We start from the raw sequence: 17,609 nt of genomic DNA, 5'->3' as shown, positions 1-17,609 counted from the left end.
TCCTTCTTCCACGGCATTAGGGAATACTTCTGCTTCCCTCTCAACAGGGTATGGAAGTTCAGCTCCCTGCCCCTCCGACCCCCCCTGCCCCGGGCAGCAGCAGCTGTAGCTCACAAGGCAATCATGAGATCACCAAGCAGAGAGAGAAGCCAGGAGAAAGTGTCCCCACATCATTGTTCCTGAAGTCACATGACACAAATAACTGCCATAGATATAGACCCACAGGCCTCACAAAGCAGGAGTTCAGGAGCTAGGAGGTGGGGACCACAAGATCATCTTCCCTTGCAGGCATGAGGGTGCAGAATGAACTCTTGATGACTGTGTGTTTGATCCCATCCAACAGGTGGCAACAGTGCCCAATACTGTGTGTTTACGTCCCAGTTCAGGGCAATACTAAAGCATACATGTAACTCTACTGAAGTCAATGGCACCTGAACTCAGCCATGGAGTTTGGCATATGATCCAGTCTTTGCAGTACTGGGGCTTGACTCCATGCAAAGAAAGATTTCCTAATGCTTGAGGGCATGATGCAGAAAAAAAAGGCTATGCTTTATTTGCTTACTTTGTGTTTTTCTCTGTAAAAATATTTTAGGGTCTTAAACAGGAATAATCCCTTTCCCCAATTTTTTTGTTTTAACTGGAAGTTACAGGATAGGCTCATTGCATTGCTTATTAGTGTTGTCCAGCACTTCCCACTTTTTCTCTGAGCTGACATCTTCCATAGCAGGTTACCTGTCTCAGGCTGAATTGGTTAGAAAAATTTCTCAAAATGAGATCTGAAGAAAATAAGTGGTTTTGTCCGTGTTAAAAACATTCTGACAACATCTTCTTTGAACAATTCTTGCCCCCCAGGCTGTGAAGAAGAGACCTGCAATTTGAAAGGGTAGCCTTTATGTCAGATAGGTACCTTTCTCAAGCCCCATAAAAATCAGTCAGATTTGGCCAAGGAATAAGTTTATGATGGCAGGGATCCTGGCTTTCTCTGATTTAAAAAAATCCCCAATTTTTGGTATTAAAAAAGTAACCCCAAATCCACATTTTTCTATGATTAAAATGAAGCACCACTAACGTATAGATGTATATATGGTGTTGTTTCATTTTAATCATGGAAAAATGTAGATTTAGGGTTACTAATTTAAACTGAAAATTGGTGATTTTTTTTTAAATCAGAGAAAACCAGGATCCCCAATGATGAGAAAAGTTGCAGTTTGGACATGATCCAGAGATACTTGCTGGCTAATAGTGCCAAAGAGTAAATCCTCATGGAGCATGTCTCAGTCCCCACAGTTCTACATGAGACTTCTCTATATATGCACCATCCCCAGAGAGCAGCTATGACTGCTGCACCCAGGGCTATGGAGCCAACATGGTCTTTTCTTGCTGTTCCTGCTGTGAGGCAGGTTGGGCCCAAATGCTGGAGGAGATAGCAAGAACATTTTCTCCCGTGTTCTCAATCATTCCCTGCTGGCATCTCAAAAGCATGGAGGAAGAAACCACGTGATTAAGAATACAGAGGGGGCAACAGTTATATTAGGGAGAGGGAAAAGTGATCATGCAAATACTAGGACCCAGGGTAGCAGAGGGGCCAGAGAACAAAAAGATCTTGAACAAACTGAAGAAGTTGGATAGAAAGGGACAAACACGGGTGAGGAAAATGATCAGAAGTCTGTGCCTATGAGAAAGCGCTCCCTTCCAGAACCTGGAATGGAACCCCAATTTCTCATGACTCAACACTCCCCTGCTGTCCCCTGGCAAAGGACAGTCCACACAGCAGTAGGAGTTTGTCATCCTCTAAGTTACTGTATTATCTCAAGTAAAAGAAGTTTGTCCAGTCAAGATAAAGGTTTCAGCACTGCTGATAGCCTACGTGAGTGCCAGTATAATGCCATGTGGTAAAATTTAGGGTTTTACAAGTTTACTTTAAAGAAAATGAATGAAAGGAAATCACACATAAAACCACATTAAGAGGTTAGTAAGTGAATCAATAGGTGCTTCTACATGTGAATTAATGCATTTTTCCTAATGTCCATTAAATTTAGTATCTCCGGGTGCCTATACACGAGCGGAGTAATTGTGTCTGCTGGAGTGTGGGAATTACCACCTCCAGCAGCCTCCTGCATCCTGTGTATCAGCATCCCCATGCTTAAAAATGGTCATGAGGGTCAGGGCCAGATTAACCTTTTAGTGGCCCCTAGGCAAACAAACTCATGGACACCTACTTTTTTTCACTCAATAATTATAATATGTAAAATAAGCACAACTGGGCCCCTTCTTCACTTAGGGCCCTAGACATATGCCTGGTTTGCCTATGCATTAATTTGGTCCTGGTGGCGGTACTTTAACTACTTGGAACCCTGCTGCCATTAAAGGAACCCTGCTGCCATTTTGAAGTACGGGGACACTGATGCATGAGATGCTGCAACACTTTAATTACAGCAGTTCTTAAAGCTGCTCTAATTAAAGCACACCCCCACCCAGAGCACATATAAAAGTGCCCTCTAATACAGAGATACTAATGTGCTATTGCGCTAATGTGCAGTAGTGCTTTTTAGATAATGCTTAATGTGTATTAGCGTATTAGTATCTTTTTTTATCCACCGCTTTAATGCATGGTAGAATAGGCTACTGCACATTAAAGTACACATGCAGACATGCCCAATAAGAAGTTAAATGCCAGAGTTCAGATTGTCTTTGCAATATCAGTTTGACCACCATGTATATATTTTTAGTCTTTAATTACATGATCACATGCTACTTTTACCCACAGGACCCTGTCTCACTCAGTGCACAGTATGGACCTGCACTGGCAATAAAATCAGCACCATACAGTGAAGGAGGATGTTGCCTGTACCATTGGTAGCAGAAGTTAGAAAGTGCATAGCAAATGAGATGGGGATGCTACAGGAAGGACAGTTGCATGGGGTTAAAGTAGTGCAATGCTACTTTAGAAAACCATTCCACTCTTGCATGTGTCACAGAGTTCCTGTGTCATACTGAGTAAGTCACTCACAGCAAACTTTTCAGAATTCAAGAGGAGCTATGCACTGAATATATGAAGTGTTATGTAATGTTAGCATACCCTGAAAAAAAAGTATCATAGAAAGTAGGAATGAACCTTGTGTAGTCATCAAATCCAACCCCTGCTCGAAGCAGAATCATCCCTGACTAACCCATCCCAGCCAAGTATTTGTCTAACCTGCTCATAAAAGCTTCCAAGGTGGAGATTGTACAACCTCTCTGGGTAGCCTATTCCAACGTTTAATTACCGTCCCAGTGAGAAAATTCTTTCTTATCTTTAACTTACAATTCCTTTGCTGCAATTTAAAACCATTGCCTCTTGTCCATGCAGCCACAAAGAATACTTTCTATCCTCTTTAAAACTGCCCTTCAGGCATTTGATAGTTTATCCGCTACCCTCTCTGTCTTCTGTTCTTCATATAAATAATCCCAGTTTCAGCCTTTCCCCACAATTCATGTTTCACAGACCTCTGTTCATTTTTGCTGATGATGTCTCAAATGGGACACCCACAGAGCGACTATTTTGACTTCAGTCACAGGGACTGGTTCTCAGCCTTCTGCTATTTAACACTATACTAACTGACATGGAAGAAAACAACAATTACTAATAAACTGCAAATGACACAAAGATTTGGAGTATGGTGAAGAAGGAGAAGAATGGGCCATTAGCAGAGTAATCCCCATTTGCTAAACTGGGGATAATCAAATGATATGTGTTCTAATACAATCTGAGGTGTTATCTCCACAAACAAAAAATAATTAGACCATACTTATAAAATGGAAGACTATCTTAGGAAGACGTAACCCTGAAAGACTGGGATAATGGTGAATAATCAACTAAACATGACCTTCTTCTAAGGTGTTGTGGCCAAAGCTAATGGTATCCTTGAATGTTAATGATGAAATCTCCACTAGGAGTAGGGAGGTTATTTTACTTCTGTCTTTGGTACTGGTGTGATAGCTGCTAGAACACTGTGTTCAGAGCCGATGTCCACAATTCCACAAGAAAATGCTAAGAGTTGGAGAGAAGGGAAGAGCACCTGAGAATGCTGAAAAGGTGGAAAGACTTCTCCTATACTGAAAGATTCAAGGAGCATTTAATTTACAAAAGGGTGACAACATGATTTGACCACTATGTAACAGTATAAATAACTGTGGAAAATCTATCTGTCTGACAAAGGTATAACTGTTTCCACTGGCGGAAGTTAGAGCTTGAAAAAATGCAGACTTATTACAGTGAGACAAGGTACCTGTTTACTTACTACAAAAGATCTTTTTTCCTTAATGCTGCCTTCCAAAAACAAGGTGCACATCTTATTCCAGGCCATGTTGTATACAAGAAAAAATATGGTAACAGTATTATCGTGAATTTGTGACCGCATAATATTTTTAAGTTAATACCATTTTTTTTTAAGCTTTTCTTCAGTTTGAACAGGAATTAAGTCAGGGAAGTTCTATGGTGTTTGTTACAGGAGGTCAGAGTAGATGATCACTACTTTCATCAGCTAAAAGTAATCTGTCCCTTAGTACACTGCTTATAAAATAAGGAAAACACTACCTTTCAGGAGGCTGTTGGAATATATTAATTAATATTTGTGAATCAGTCTCATGCTATGGTGCTGGCTACCACACACAAAGCTCCTAAGAAAATTAATTGCATCATCAGAGCAGAGTTTGACTAGCGTGCAGGAAATAAGTCCTGTTTCCAAGACTATTTATTTATGTATTTTACATTAGACAGCCATTGGAGGTTTCCCACCTCCACACCAAGAGCCCTCATCAAATGCCAAGGTCAGGCTCCCTCTTACATTTCATCTCCCTGGCCCCATAACTCTTGCATTTTCTTTGCCCGGCAGTCCAGCTTCCACAGGAGGGTTGGCGGGTACCCAATCCACTCTGAAAGCTTGGTGATTATAACACATTCCTGGTAAGGGAGAGACATGGATTCAAATCTCTTGAGCCTAAGATAGGTATAGAAACCATGCCTCCCATTTCCTGGGTTAGTAATTTAACCGCTAAGCAGATTAAAGTGCAAAAGATGGGCTCCAATAGCACCACTACCAGCTGCAGTTCTGGGTGAAAGAACCACGCGTGCTAGACTTAGTGCTCTTGGTGCAAGCTGTGCATGTTCTGTGGTGCCTAAGTAGAAAGGACCACTCTGGGGCTTGGGTAGAATTTGGACACCTCCACAGCTCCAGTCTGCATCACAACAGGAGTGAGGTGCCCAAAATGTTTGGAATAGCTTGCTTTTGAGCATGCCGGGAGCCTATATCTAGGTAAGAAATCATCTTTTCAGACCAAAATGGAGGTGCTAATAGATTTTGCAGCCACTTGAGGCTGACTAGTAGGGATCTGGTCCTGTTTGCCCACACCAAGCAAGCCTGGGGCCCATATGATAGAAGAAATGCATCAGAAGCCAAATAGACTATGCAGTTAATCTGATAATCAAAGACACTTGGCACACCTGGTACTAAATAACAGCCTTGTTCATGCCAGTTATAGCACCAGCACCAGTTATTTGTATTACAACAGTGCCTGGCAGCCTCCACTGAAATTGGAGCTGCATTGTGTGGGCACATGTATATAACAAAAGGAAGTCTCTATTCTTGACAGTTTACAATTAAAACCTCAGAAGGCAACAGAGATGCTGAACTGAAGCGATTTGCCCCAGGTCACACAGTTGATCAGTAGCAGAGTTATGAACAGAGCCTAAGTCTTTGGTCTCCCAGGCCAGAAATCTACCCACTGCCTAAAAGTTATAGGAATTATTATGTGAACAGCAGTTTGCAGGTTCGGATCCTAACTGTATGTCATGAGGGAAAACATGAAATGGATCAAGATTACGATACAACCACATTCTCGCAAACAAAATTAAACATAAAACATGCAGGTATGTGCACACCGCCAAACTGTAGGAGTTGTTGTCAGATGATTTAGAGCTTTATTATCTAAGCTCAGATCATACAGCAAAAAAAAAAAAAATGCAACCTTTGAATTAATGCACACCTGCTAGTAATTTTGAAAAACAATAAAGATCTCAAACCTTGGTTTCTCTCTGCTTTTTTTTTGTCTAAGCACTTTGCTTAATTCATCATTTTCCTTTAATCTCTTTCCAGCAACTTTCCAGCTGCTCAAGAGATCTTTAAGGAGGGCCTACTCATGTGTAATCCTCAGCATCCTCCACTCCTGCAGAAGTCGGCATGCATAGAGGGTCCTTAATTTGTGGGATCATGCCACTAGGGTCTGGCCAGCCATAAGAGGGTCAGAGGTAGCTCAGAAAGGGTCATCAAACTTCAGTTTTCTGCAAAATGATCTCACAAGGATGTTTGGTCCCAATGAGATTTCTTACACATAGGAAACGGCTTGCCTCAAAGCTACTTCTGCCCAGCTATATGCAGTCAAGAGAAGGAAAGATGAGCACTGATTCCAGTTCCCTGACATGGGTTTGAGAAGAGACAGGTCCTATTTTTAAAACATGGGCTTAACAGAGTATATCAATGATGTCAGCTAAGGCACTAATCTGAGTCAGTGTTTCAAGGGGAAACTCCATGAAAGTAGCATCAATTTGCACATGAGCATCTGGTATGAATGTCAGGCAGAGTCAGTAATTATGATGCCAGTCTGAGTGGAAGCCAATGGAAACAGACGTTTCCAGAATGGATCAGATCTACAATCCATCTAGTCCTCTTTCTGGGCTCTTACAGTCACCAGCACAAGAAGCCTCAGGGAGTTCGCACATAAAATCATAGAATCATAGAAGTCGGGTAGGAAGGGACCTTGTAGATCTTCAAGTCCGACCACCTGCCTGGGCAGGAGAAAAACTGGGCTCAAATGAGTCCAGCCAGGTAGTCATCAAGCCTCCTCTTAAAGACCCCCAGGGTAGGAGCCAGCACCACTTCCCTAGGAAGTTGGTTCCAGATCCTAGCCGCCCTGACCGTGAAGTAGTTCTTACGGATGTCTAATCTAAACCTACTCTCCAGCAACTTGTGGCCATTATTCCTTGTTATGTCAGAGGGTTCTAGGGGAAACAAGGTCTCTCCCAAACCCTCCTGGTCCCCCCTAGTGAGTTTATAGACAGTCACCAGGTGCTCCCTCAGCCCCCCTACATGTGAGGGGGGTTTAGTTCCCTGAAATTGAAATGGTGGGTTTGCAATTTCTGGGCATTTTAAGTGTAACCCACCATTTCAACTTAGGGGCTTCTGTCACTGTGAGGAAAAAAAAAGCAAGGAGGAGCTCGAACCTTTTTTCTTTTTCCTTAGGGAGCCTGTCTACCTGTCCCACAGCTGGGGAGTGAGCTGCCAGTGGCCCCTGCAGGGAGCCCTGGTCCTTTCCTTCACCACCATGGCACCCCCCAGGCAGCACCTGCCCACTAGCAGCCTGCCCTGCCCGGGGGCAGCCCCTGTGGAAGGAAGGTCCAGGGTCCCCCATAGCTTAGGGGCTGCTGGCAGCTTGTTCCCCAGTTGCAGGAGAGGCAGGAAGGCTCCGCAAGGAAAAAAAGGATCGGGATCATTGCTTCCATGCCCCAGCCTGCCTATGCCAGCTACTTCCAGACCATGCAGCCCCTGGGCTGCAGGGGGACCCGGTGCTTCCCTCCACAGTTGCAGCATCCCCTGGGGACACCCGGGCAGGGTGCTAGCTGTGTAGGTGCTGCCCCAGCTCACAGGCAGCACCCGGCCCGATCCAACAGTGCACAGGGTGCGGGAAACCGGGGTGTGCTTGGAAAAGCTCGGGCTTGGTGGGCTGTCCCTGCTACCTTCCCGCTGCCTGGGACCACCCAGGAATGGTTGGATTGCCCCTGCAGCAGTGCAGGAAGGTGGCAGGAGTGTAGCTAGTTGGCTAGGAAACCTTGCTAAAATCAAGAAGGCAGCAGGGAGGCCAGAGAAGGCAGCTTGCCAAGCCTGAACTTCCCCAAGTACACCCAGGTTTTCAGCACCCCGTGCACCATCCCTGCCACTTTCTCCAGCCACCAGACATGTATGCATGCACAATTTTTTATCCAAAGTGGGACAATTTGCCTTGATCAAACTAAAATACAACCAAGGTGGTCTAAGTTGCCATGCTCAAATAAATTTTAATACAAACAAAATTGTGCATATGTACATGGTGAAGCCATTATGTTAGACAAATGACAATTTCTAGTCACTTTTTGTCACGTGTACATGGCCCCACCAAGGAAGGTGCAAAAAATTTCTCAAGAAACATGTGGGATAATCTTCTCCCAGATTAGGTCTCCTCCTAATACCAGTAGATAGATTTGTTTAAATCATGAACATTGAGGCTTAATAGATCTTACAGATTTGTTAGTTCATGTTATTCTGGATGTTTGTGTTATTCAGGTAAGTGACCTTTTTTTTAGAATACTGCTGTGTTCTTAAATGCAGCAGGTTCCACAGGGAAATTGTGTCATGAAAAAAATAATTTCTTTTATCATCTCTATCTCTGCCACCTTTCAATCTGAAACTAAACTGTGATTCATAAGCTAGCATGATTCTGTAAGCTGCAGCCCAAGACAAGTAGCTCAGAGTGCTCATGGCTCAATACGGCTCCACAAGGGCATAGGTGCAAACTCTTTGAGAGCAGCCACAGATCTAATATCTACGCACAACCTGTGCTCTAGAAGTTTTGCCCCTGAAGGTTTGCCCCATGTACACAGCGTACACGGACACCTAGAAGAAAAGAGGTCAGAGCTGACCAGCAGTAGATCCAAGAACAGGATGAGGGTATAAGCCCCTCACTTTGGCTGTGCCATGCATATGCAGCAAGCTCCTGCTGGAGAACCACATGAGCTCTGAGCTCACCGAGTGGGGTCTGCTTGCTAGAGGTCTTGCTTCATGCAGCTTGGGAGCCCAGGGGGTGAAAGCTGCTGCTGCTCACTCTTAGGCTCCCTGCTGAATTCAGCAGCAAGAGAAAGGAGGGGACAAGCAGTGGCAAAAACACTCACTTTGGGCTCAGGCTGAGCAAAAGCAAAGGCTCTGGGAAGATCCTTTGTTGGGAGCTTATGCATGATACAGCCAAAGGCAGGGGTGTGAGATCACACTACTGCAACCCCTCTGGATCCACCCATGGAGCTGACCACTCTGGAACAGGACCATATAATTTTAGGTGTAGGTATTTAAGTACTAAGGTGAAGGGACTGCAAGCCCTTACCTACAATATGGTACCTGCATACCACTTCCCTGGGGACACTAATTTCTTCAGAGTTTTCTCCTGTCTCTCTTCCTACCACTTCTCTGCCACCAGCTTGCTTCAGTCTCTTACAATGTAACCACACAGTTTATTTAGACCCCCCTTTCACCTGTTTTCTTGCTATGTTGCTCTTCCTTCTTCAGGCACAGTGCGGCACCTTTCATGAGAGTGTACTCTAGGCAAGTGTTTAGCTCTCTGGAAAAATCTGACACCATGAGCTGTGTCACTCTGGGAGGCAAAAAGAACCACAGCATTTGTCTGTATCCAGAAGCCTAAAGATATCAGTTATATCAAGAGCCACATCTCTCCCCAACCTGAGGGATACTGCAGACTCCAGCTCTTAATCTTAGTTGAAGAAAAAATCTTTCCCCAGCCCCTTTCCACATACTATTATGATGGTTTGGAGACATCTTACATTATTAGCCTGTAATCAACAATGGGCTTTTTACATCAGAGCTGTAGCAAAGGGCTCACCAGGACAGCTACATTCCTCAGAAATCCTTCCAAGAACATTTAGAAACCTATGGCCAAAATCCCCACCCATTTAAGACTCCTATTAGTTTGATGCTGATGAGCCAATGGGAGACTGAATATCTGACAGGACAGAATGCGATACTACTCAGTGCTTCCTCTGTGCCAGGGGATATTCTTGAGAGAAGCTGCAAAGAAGAAGTGCGGCAGTTTCTGATGGACACTTGAGGCAGGGCAGATAAACTGATTAGCGTTCTGGATTTGCAGAATTGCATTCATCAGTTATCAATTATCAATACTGGGCAGCAAGCTCCTGCTGGAGAACCACAGAATTATCAATACTGAAAGGCTTTGGAACTTTTGATTACCAAGATGAATATGAAATCCAATTAAAACAACCAGTCCTCATACAGCAGTGATCCCTGGCAAGGAAAAAGGTTACAGAAAAATGTCCACATATTCTAACTTTTTTTGAAAATTCTCTCTTGCCAGTTAAGCTAATCAGGCTTCAAGGCTAAAAGTAGCCCAGCAGAAGTGGGGAAGCTGTCAACAAAGTGCAGTGAAACACCCAAAACTATTCAATGTGTGGGTGACAAGGAGAGGCCCATGGCATCTGTTACAGACCATCCTAAAATGTGAGGTGTGATGCTCCCATCTCAGAAGGGTATCATGCATTCATAACAGATTTTACAGCAGCAGTTCTAGTTGGTGGTTCTCTGGAATTCCCTGCCAGGGGAACTTGCCACTGGCAAATGAGATTGAGTTACCAGCATACATTGCAAAAAGAAAAAACTTTAAATACGTGTTTGGATTTCCAGAGAGGGACAGGTCCGCAACGTTCTCTCTACATCGCCTGTGCCCTTCTCACCTGTTACCATTCTCTTCTAGCTCCCCACCCCCCAGTCCTTTCTCTCCTTCCTGATTCCAGCCCTTCCCTTCAAATCCTCTCAGCTCCCAGTTGCTTAGCTCCTTCCCACCGCCTTCCCCAGCTCTCTTGGGCAGTCCTCCATGTCTAGACCTCCTTTTGTCCCTCACAGTCTCCTGGCCAGTTGCGATTCACCCTGTCATTATAAACTCTTTTCAGACATTCTCAGATTTGTGCCCCCTGTGGTCTATATGAAGACTTAATTCCAACATCCCCACCCTCAGCTCCAAACAACCCATAGATTTCATAGACATCAGGGCTGGAAGGGACCTTGGAAGATCATTAAGTCCAGCCCCCTGCCCGAGGGGCAGGAAGTCAGCCGGGGTCATAGGATCCCAGCAAGATAAACATCCAAATGTCTCTTGAAGGCGTTCAGTTTAGTCTGTACTTCAGATCACTGCATCATTTCTGCCCCTCTGCCTTGAGCCTCAATAATGTGTCCCAATGATTCTCAACCCCCCACCCCCATTGGCAACATGTAGGGGGAGCACATGCATGGGCAACTAGTGCCACCTTAGTCAAGGGAGGCATGTGCCTGCCCAGCATCTGGGGGGTTCCCCTTCAGCTGATCCTGCCGATGGGGGTCCCCTCATGACTGATCATGAGACAGCTGATCACTGCAGCCAATCCCTTGCAGAAATGGCTGCGGTTGCGGCTGCAGCTACTTCTGGGAGTGCCACAGCACTCCACTCCCCAGCCAGCACTTACAGGAGGGGCACCGGAGCTCCCGCCTGCCCCCTGCCTGTCGCCTAAGTGGCGAGCGCAGCCGACCAGGGGTGCACCAGCGCTCTCAAGGGGTGCATGTGCACCCCCTACCCATTGCCACTGTGCACATGCACCCCCTGAGATTGGCAGTGCACCCCATGAGATTGGCCACTGCCAACTCTGCCGGCAGCGCCTGCGGGCAGTCACTGCTTGCCACGCCCCCCCTCACCACCAACACTGCCGCAGCCACCTGCAGAAGCTCCCTGCTTGCCACCACCATGTCCCCATCACCTGTGAGCAGTCACCATGCTCCCCTAGCCTTGGGAGACATGCAAGGTTCATACCGCCCCTCCAGTTCAGCGGTGTTTGAGCCCTTCCCCTTGGCTCTGAAGAGTCTCCCTCCTCTGCCTGTTGAGCAAGTCCTTATCCAGGAGGCTTCCCTTCTCAGTCTGTCTTGAACTCTGCTTTCTTAAAGGTGGCTGCCCTGCCAGCCCTTCCAGAAGGCTCTCTACTTTTTTGAAAGTCCTGCACCCTCCCTCTAAAGAAAGACTGTGCCAAAGAAGGAAGTGAGTGGCTGAGAGCCCTCAGGCTGCCAGGACCGGACATGGGTACCAGGCCCATTAAAGGTCAACAGTCTCTCTGGAGGAACTGCATAGAAAGGGAGGAGGAGGGAAAAGTAAGACACTGCTGGTAGGAGGCAATTTTTAAAAAGTTGGGAGTATATGGAACTGCGAGATTAACAGGGAGGGGACTGTAAAGGGCATACTGTTTGAATAGGAGACAGGGGCACTATTGGGAGGAACAAGAGACCAGAGTGTGGGGAGAGGTAGCGTGCAAGGCCCAGTAGATGTAGAGGAAACTGGGATCTTCAGAAATTGCTGCTAGGAGATTCATAGCAGTTAAGGTTTGAGCCACTGCTAGTTTCTCTCAATAGGAAAGAAACAACTTCTCAATGTTTCCCCATGGATTTGACGAGTTTGAACTCAGTGCTCTCAGCCGCAGGAATGGCATACCTGAATATACATGCACTGTCCATGCCTCAAATTGCCACATTATTTGGGTCCTATACAATTTGTTTGTGCCCCACACAGCTTGATTCTCTTTCCCTAAAGGGAAAAAGGAAAGAAAAGCCTCTAGGAAATTAAAGATAAAAACCTAGTGTTAATATAACATTAAGATTGCAAGATCAGGAATTTAATGAGCAGGGAAATTCCAGCATGCTTTGCAAGAGGTAGCTTGCATATGGACATTATTTTCTATTCCTCCTTTAGTTGTTAAATGGAAAACTTAAATCTTTATTTTCTGGCACTGATCCTGCCAACTGCTCAATACAAGGAGATCCAATGCCTGTACAGAATCCCAACATCAGATTTCAAAGAGCCTAATAAAAGACCAAGTTCTTCCAAAATCTGTCCCTACTGCACAATAACAGATCTATTAAGAATACATTCCTTCATCTTAAGTTTCCTCCAAATATTCCTACTCAAGCAGCCTTTGATCACCCTGGGTAATTCTTCTCTTTTCATATACATGTTGACCAATAAGCCTCTTTCCCTGGTCCCTCTACAACGTTCACTGGGCTTCTCTAAATAACTGTTTCCATTGTCCTGGTACCAGATCATGTTCTACGTACAATCATCATCCAAGTGATCAACAGCACTACTGACTTGGGGTTTTGGAAACAAAGTTTAAGGAAGTGTTTACACCTAAGCTTTGCCGAGTACAGATGGACTGCTGAATGAGGACGCAAAGGTGCCTCCTCACTCCCCTTAAATAGCCATCTTGTATCTGTCCCAGATTAAAGTCATTTTTGTTATATCTTTCCTATGTCTCTAATAGAGTTCCCTGACAATCACCCCTCTAGTCTGTTCCTGAAAAATATCAATATGCTTCCATGCTTTACTACTTTTTTCATAAAATATTCCAAAGCAATTCAGCCAGTGCTTATGTTTTAATTTTTCTTAGTTCTCTAAGCTTTTTCAGTTTTCAATTAAAAACTGGAAGTTAAAAAGGTGAGAGTTCTTATACAGCACGTCAGTGCAAAAATCCTCAATGCCTTAAGGACAACATGTAACAAAGCAGGGAAATCCTAAGCTCAAATTCTGAGACGCCCAAACCACAAAGAGAATGGTTATATCAGACCCTCACTTTACATTTCATGGGAATAAAAAGGCGGCTAAGAAAGGCATTCTAATAACCAAAGGATCATTGTTATGAGATCAGGAATCATTTGAGTTACTTAAACAACTGAATTCAGCTAGAGTAATATTCAATATTTGTTTTGTGTTAAGGAAATGATAGCTGTGAAAGGAATACAAGAATATTTAGTTTTGCTTTGTATGGTCCACAGTTATACATCCTGTAACTAAAAAGCCAAACAGTACTCACTACTTCCCAGTTGTGTACAAGGTATATGTTTGCATCTGTTCTTAATTTCCAAAAATGACAGGCTATAAAGGATGCTCCCATTGTTGATATACACTTTAAGAATAAGAAAAGTCACACCAAAAATGTAGATTAGAAGTATAAACCTAAACTCCATCCTTGCTTTGTTAACAAAAGTTGTAGTCAAATGAGTTGGGACAAAGAGTGCACATTCTGTAAGCACTCAGGTTCATCGTTTTATCCATGCAAGTAGTCTCTTCAATTGGACCACTCAGGTTTGTATTTGTAGGGTCAGAGCGGGCCAGATTCTCATCTGGTATGTGTTAGAATAGCTCTACTAGAGTGAATGGAGCTATCCTGATTCACACCAGCCAAGATCTAACTCAAGATCTTACAGGCAGTTCTAGCAGCCTTCTCATTTATTCATCTTCTTGCATCTCAAGAATATTTAATGCAACCACCTGCAATAAAAGTTATCATTATTATAAAAGAGCCTTAAATGTTGTATACAGTGGCATCTTCTTCCACTTGGGGCAAGGGGTAACAAAAACATAGTTAACTTCTATGCACTATAAATATTTTGGTGAAATTAACAGGGCCCCTCACAGAGGTAACAGGGATACCTTTCTGAAGGGCCAAAGCATAGAAAGGGATGTTTCATTGCCCAAGTAATTTGTAAAGTTGTCTGGAAGGGGTTTTCCCAGGACAGGTCAGAGCAAGTTAGAGAAAAAAATCCATTTTCTTAGTCAAGAAATTCTGTTTTCTTCCAAGATACTAAATCCAACTTTGACATCTTTTTAAGAAAAAAAAAGTAATGTCTACATCTGAAGGAATGGCAAGATATTGGTCAGTTCTGGAGCTGACATCTGTACACACCTCTGATATGAGTACAGTTATCCCTATAGTGTGGCCCAGGCTGAAGTATCAAGTCCTGTTTGCCCTTGTCCCATGTCCTCCTTGTAGGGGGGTATAAGCCTCATCGTCAGACTGCTTATTCCAACAAGGACCAGCCCTCTTGACTTCAAGGGCATCCAAATTTCACTCGCTCTCTCTGAACTCCATTTCAGTCACCTGCCTGCCCCCTAAGCCACACTCTGCATCTCAGCAGAGGAACAACTCCAGCTCTTGCCTTCACACCGCAGCACTTCAAACCACTAGTGCTTCATTTAAAAGCCACACTCTGAACACATTCATTTGGCAAGGAAAAGCAAAGGAAATCAACCACTTCTGCCTGAAACAGCATGTTGCCCCTCTGCTCTTGCCCTGCTCCCGTGGGAAAGGGGTGCAACAGCACCTCCTTCCCTGCCCACCCCCCAATCCCCTAGTGATCCCTTTCAGGATTTTTGCCTGAGGAAATTACAGTTTTTGACTTTTTCCCGCTCCCCCGCACAACCTGTCTTTGCTGGAAGGGAAGAAATGACCGTGCCGGGCAGCCCTGCGGGACTGGGAGGACCACAGCGTGCTCGGCGTTGTACTTATGCCCCGCTAGAACGTTCATACACCGCCTTAGAACGTTCTGTGCTATACAATTTGGGTCCTATACCCAAACTGAGCTAAGGAAGCCCGAGTCCTGCGCCCGGACGCCCCTTCTCTAGCGCCCGGAGACCAGCAGCCCCGTGCCTGCCCCCTGCCTCGCGGCGGGCTGTCGCGCACGCTCCGCCCGGGGTCGCGGATCTCCGGGGGCTGGAAGCAGAGAAGCGCCGGAGAAAGAGGAAGCGGGGAGCCGGCGGGAGGGAGGCACGGAGCCGAGCCGGGCCGGGCAGAGCCGCAGACACCGGGAGGGGGGGCCGGACGCGCTGACCCGAAGTAGGCAGACGCGGGCGGCAGCAGCAGCAGGCACAGGGCGGCCAGGCGCAGCGATGTCCGCGAGCTCATCCTGCGGCCGGCTCCGCTCCTCAGCTCGCTGCCCGGCGCCAGGGGCTTCGCGCCGCTTTAAGCCGGGCCGGGCTGGGGCGGGGCCCCTGGGAGACCGCGCTCCCCGGCCCCCTCCCCGCCTCGCCGCCGGGGTGCGGGCGGGAGGGGCTGCCCACCTGCTGCCGCGCCCTTCGGCGCCGGGGAGCCCCGCAGCCGCCCCGGACCTCTCCCACCAGCCCCAGGCAGCCCCGCAGCCGGCTGCAGCCCCGTCTGACAGCCCGCCGCGAGGCAGGGGCAGGCACGGGGCTGCTGGTCCCTGGCGCTAGAGAAGGGGCGTCCGGCCGCAGGACTCGGGCTTCCTCAGCTGGGGACTTAACTTGGCTGCAGCAGAGGCCGTTCTAGCGGGCTGCATGAACGTTCGGGGCGGTGTATGAACGTTCGGGGCGGTGTATGAACGTTCGGGGCGGTGTACGCGGTTCTAGGAGGGGTGTACGTACAGCTCCGAGCACGCTGGGGTCTTCCCCGCCCCGCAGTGCTGCCCGGCACGGTCGTTTCTTCCCTTCCAGCAACCGCAGGTTGGGGTGAGGAGCAGCGTGAAGGGGTCAAAGACTGCAAAGCCCCCAGACATTGTAAATCCCCCAAGCAAAAGTCCAAAAAAGGATCTTCCGGCGCTATGGGGGGCAGGTGCTCTTTCCCCCTCCTCCGCTCAGGAGCAGGGAAAGAGCAGAGGGGCAACATGCTGTTTCAGGGGGCAGTGATTGCTTTGGTTTTTTTTGCCAGACCAATGTGTTCAGAGTGCGGCTTTTAAATGAAGCATCGTGGTTTCAAGCCTTGCGGTGTGAAGCTGGAGTTGTTCCTCCGCTGAGATGCAGAGTGTGATTTCTGGGACAGGCAGGTGACTGAAACGGAGTTCAGAGACTGTGAGTGAAATTTGGATGCTGCTGAAGTCAAGAGGGTCGATCCTTGTTGAAATAGGCAATCTGGTGAGGCTTAAACCCACCTACCAGGAGGACACAACAAGTGCAGATAGGACTTGATACTTCAGCTTGGGCTATATCATAGAGAATAACTGTGCTCAAATCAGAGGTGTGTACAGATGTCAGCTCCAGAACTGACCAATCTCTTGTCACACCCAGGCCATACATCCAATTTCCCAGAGAACACCCAAGTCCCCTGAGCTCATGTCCCCACCTCCGTCCCTGCTGTCCTTTGCCTGACCCCTACCTCTGCCCTACTGCAGCTGGACAGGGCTGCTCTGCTTATCCAGTAGCCCTGTACACATCTTCCTGAAGGCTGCAAAGAAAGTCCATCAGAGCTTCTGGTTCCTTCTTTGCTGCCAGCTCCTGGGGTTATGCTTGGCCAAGTCACTTTATCCTTCTGTGCTTCCTCCCTTCGGTGTCCTCAGCTAAGAAACACAGCCAGGCTTATCTGACAGGACCTCCTGTAGAACTAGGGGGTGTGGTGCACTCAGATGCAACCATAGACAAAGGTCTGCCCCAGCCTGGCAGCCCCTCATTATAGGTGAGCATAGTATGATTGGGTAGGAAAGGCCTCCAGGGCCAACCCCCTGCACATACATCAGGTGCGCTATTCCTAAACACCTGCTCAACCAATGCTCATTCAGCTTCTTCTTTAAAACTTCCAGTGAAGTACTGCAGATTCCACAGCTTCCCCAGGCATCCTGTTTCATCCTCCTACTGTTCCAACAGTAAGAAAGTTTGTTTTGTTTTTTCGTTCTTCCTGATTTAATCTAACTCTGCACTGCTGCAGTTCAAACCTAGGGCTAGAGCATGCTAGATTCTCTTGTAATGTGGGCTTGCATTACATCTGACTGCCTTTGACTGCCCATCCTGGATAATCAGTACCCACTTACTAATGGTCAACTGGGAGTAGATTTTGGTATAAGTCTAGAGCAAGGCTTGAACTCACATCTCTAGAGCTATATCAAGGAAGACCTAAGGCCCCTGCCACAGGTTACATATATTACACAATTAGCTGGTTAACCCTGCAATAAATTTAGATCCATACATGCAAAATAATTATTATCCCATAAAATTGTCCACCC

General features: G+C 46.4%; 1 protein-coding gene across 1 annotated transcript in view; it reads right to left on the bottom strand.

Annotated features, from left to right (window-relative positions):
- Window positions 1-15,588, bottom strand: part of WNT9B (Wnt family member 9B) — a 34,400-nt gene extending 18,812 nt beyond the window's left edge. The window contains exon 1 of the mRNA XM_019554559.1: window positions 15,492-15,588. Within this exon, the coding sequence (XP_019410104.1) occupies window positions 15,492-15,565 (74 nt within the window). The 5' untranslated portion in view covers window positions 15,566-15,588. The remainder of the gene's footprint in view (window positions 1-15,491) is intronic.
- Window positions 15,589-17,609: the final 2,021 nt, after the last annotated feature.

This window comes from Crocodylus porosus, unplaced genomic scaffold (genome assembly GCF_001723895.1).
Source record: "Crocodylus porosus isolate Cpor-Errol unplaced genomic scaffold, CroPor_comp1, whole genome shotgun sequence".
Taxonomy (NCBI): domain Eukaryota; kingdom Metazoa; phylum Chordata; order Crocodylia; family Crocodylidae; genus Crocodylus; species Crocodylus porosus.
Note: the sequence above shows the minus strand (reverse complement) of the source record. Positions and strands in the feature narration are given on the sequence as shown.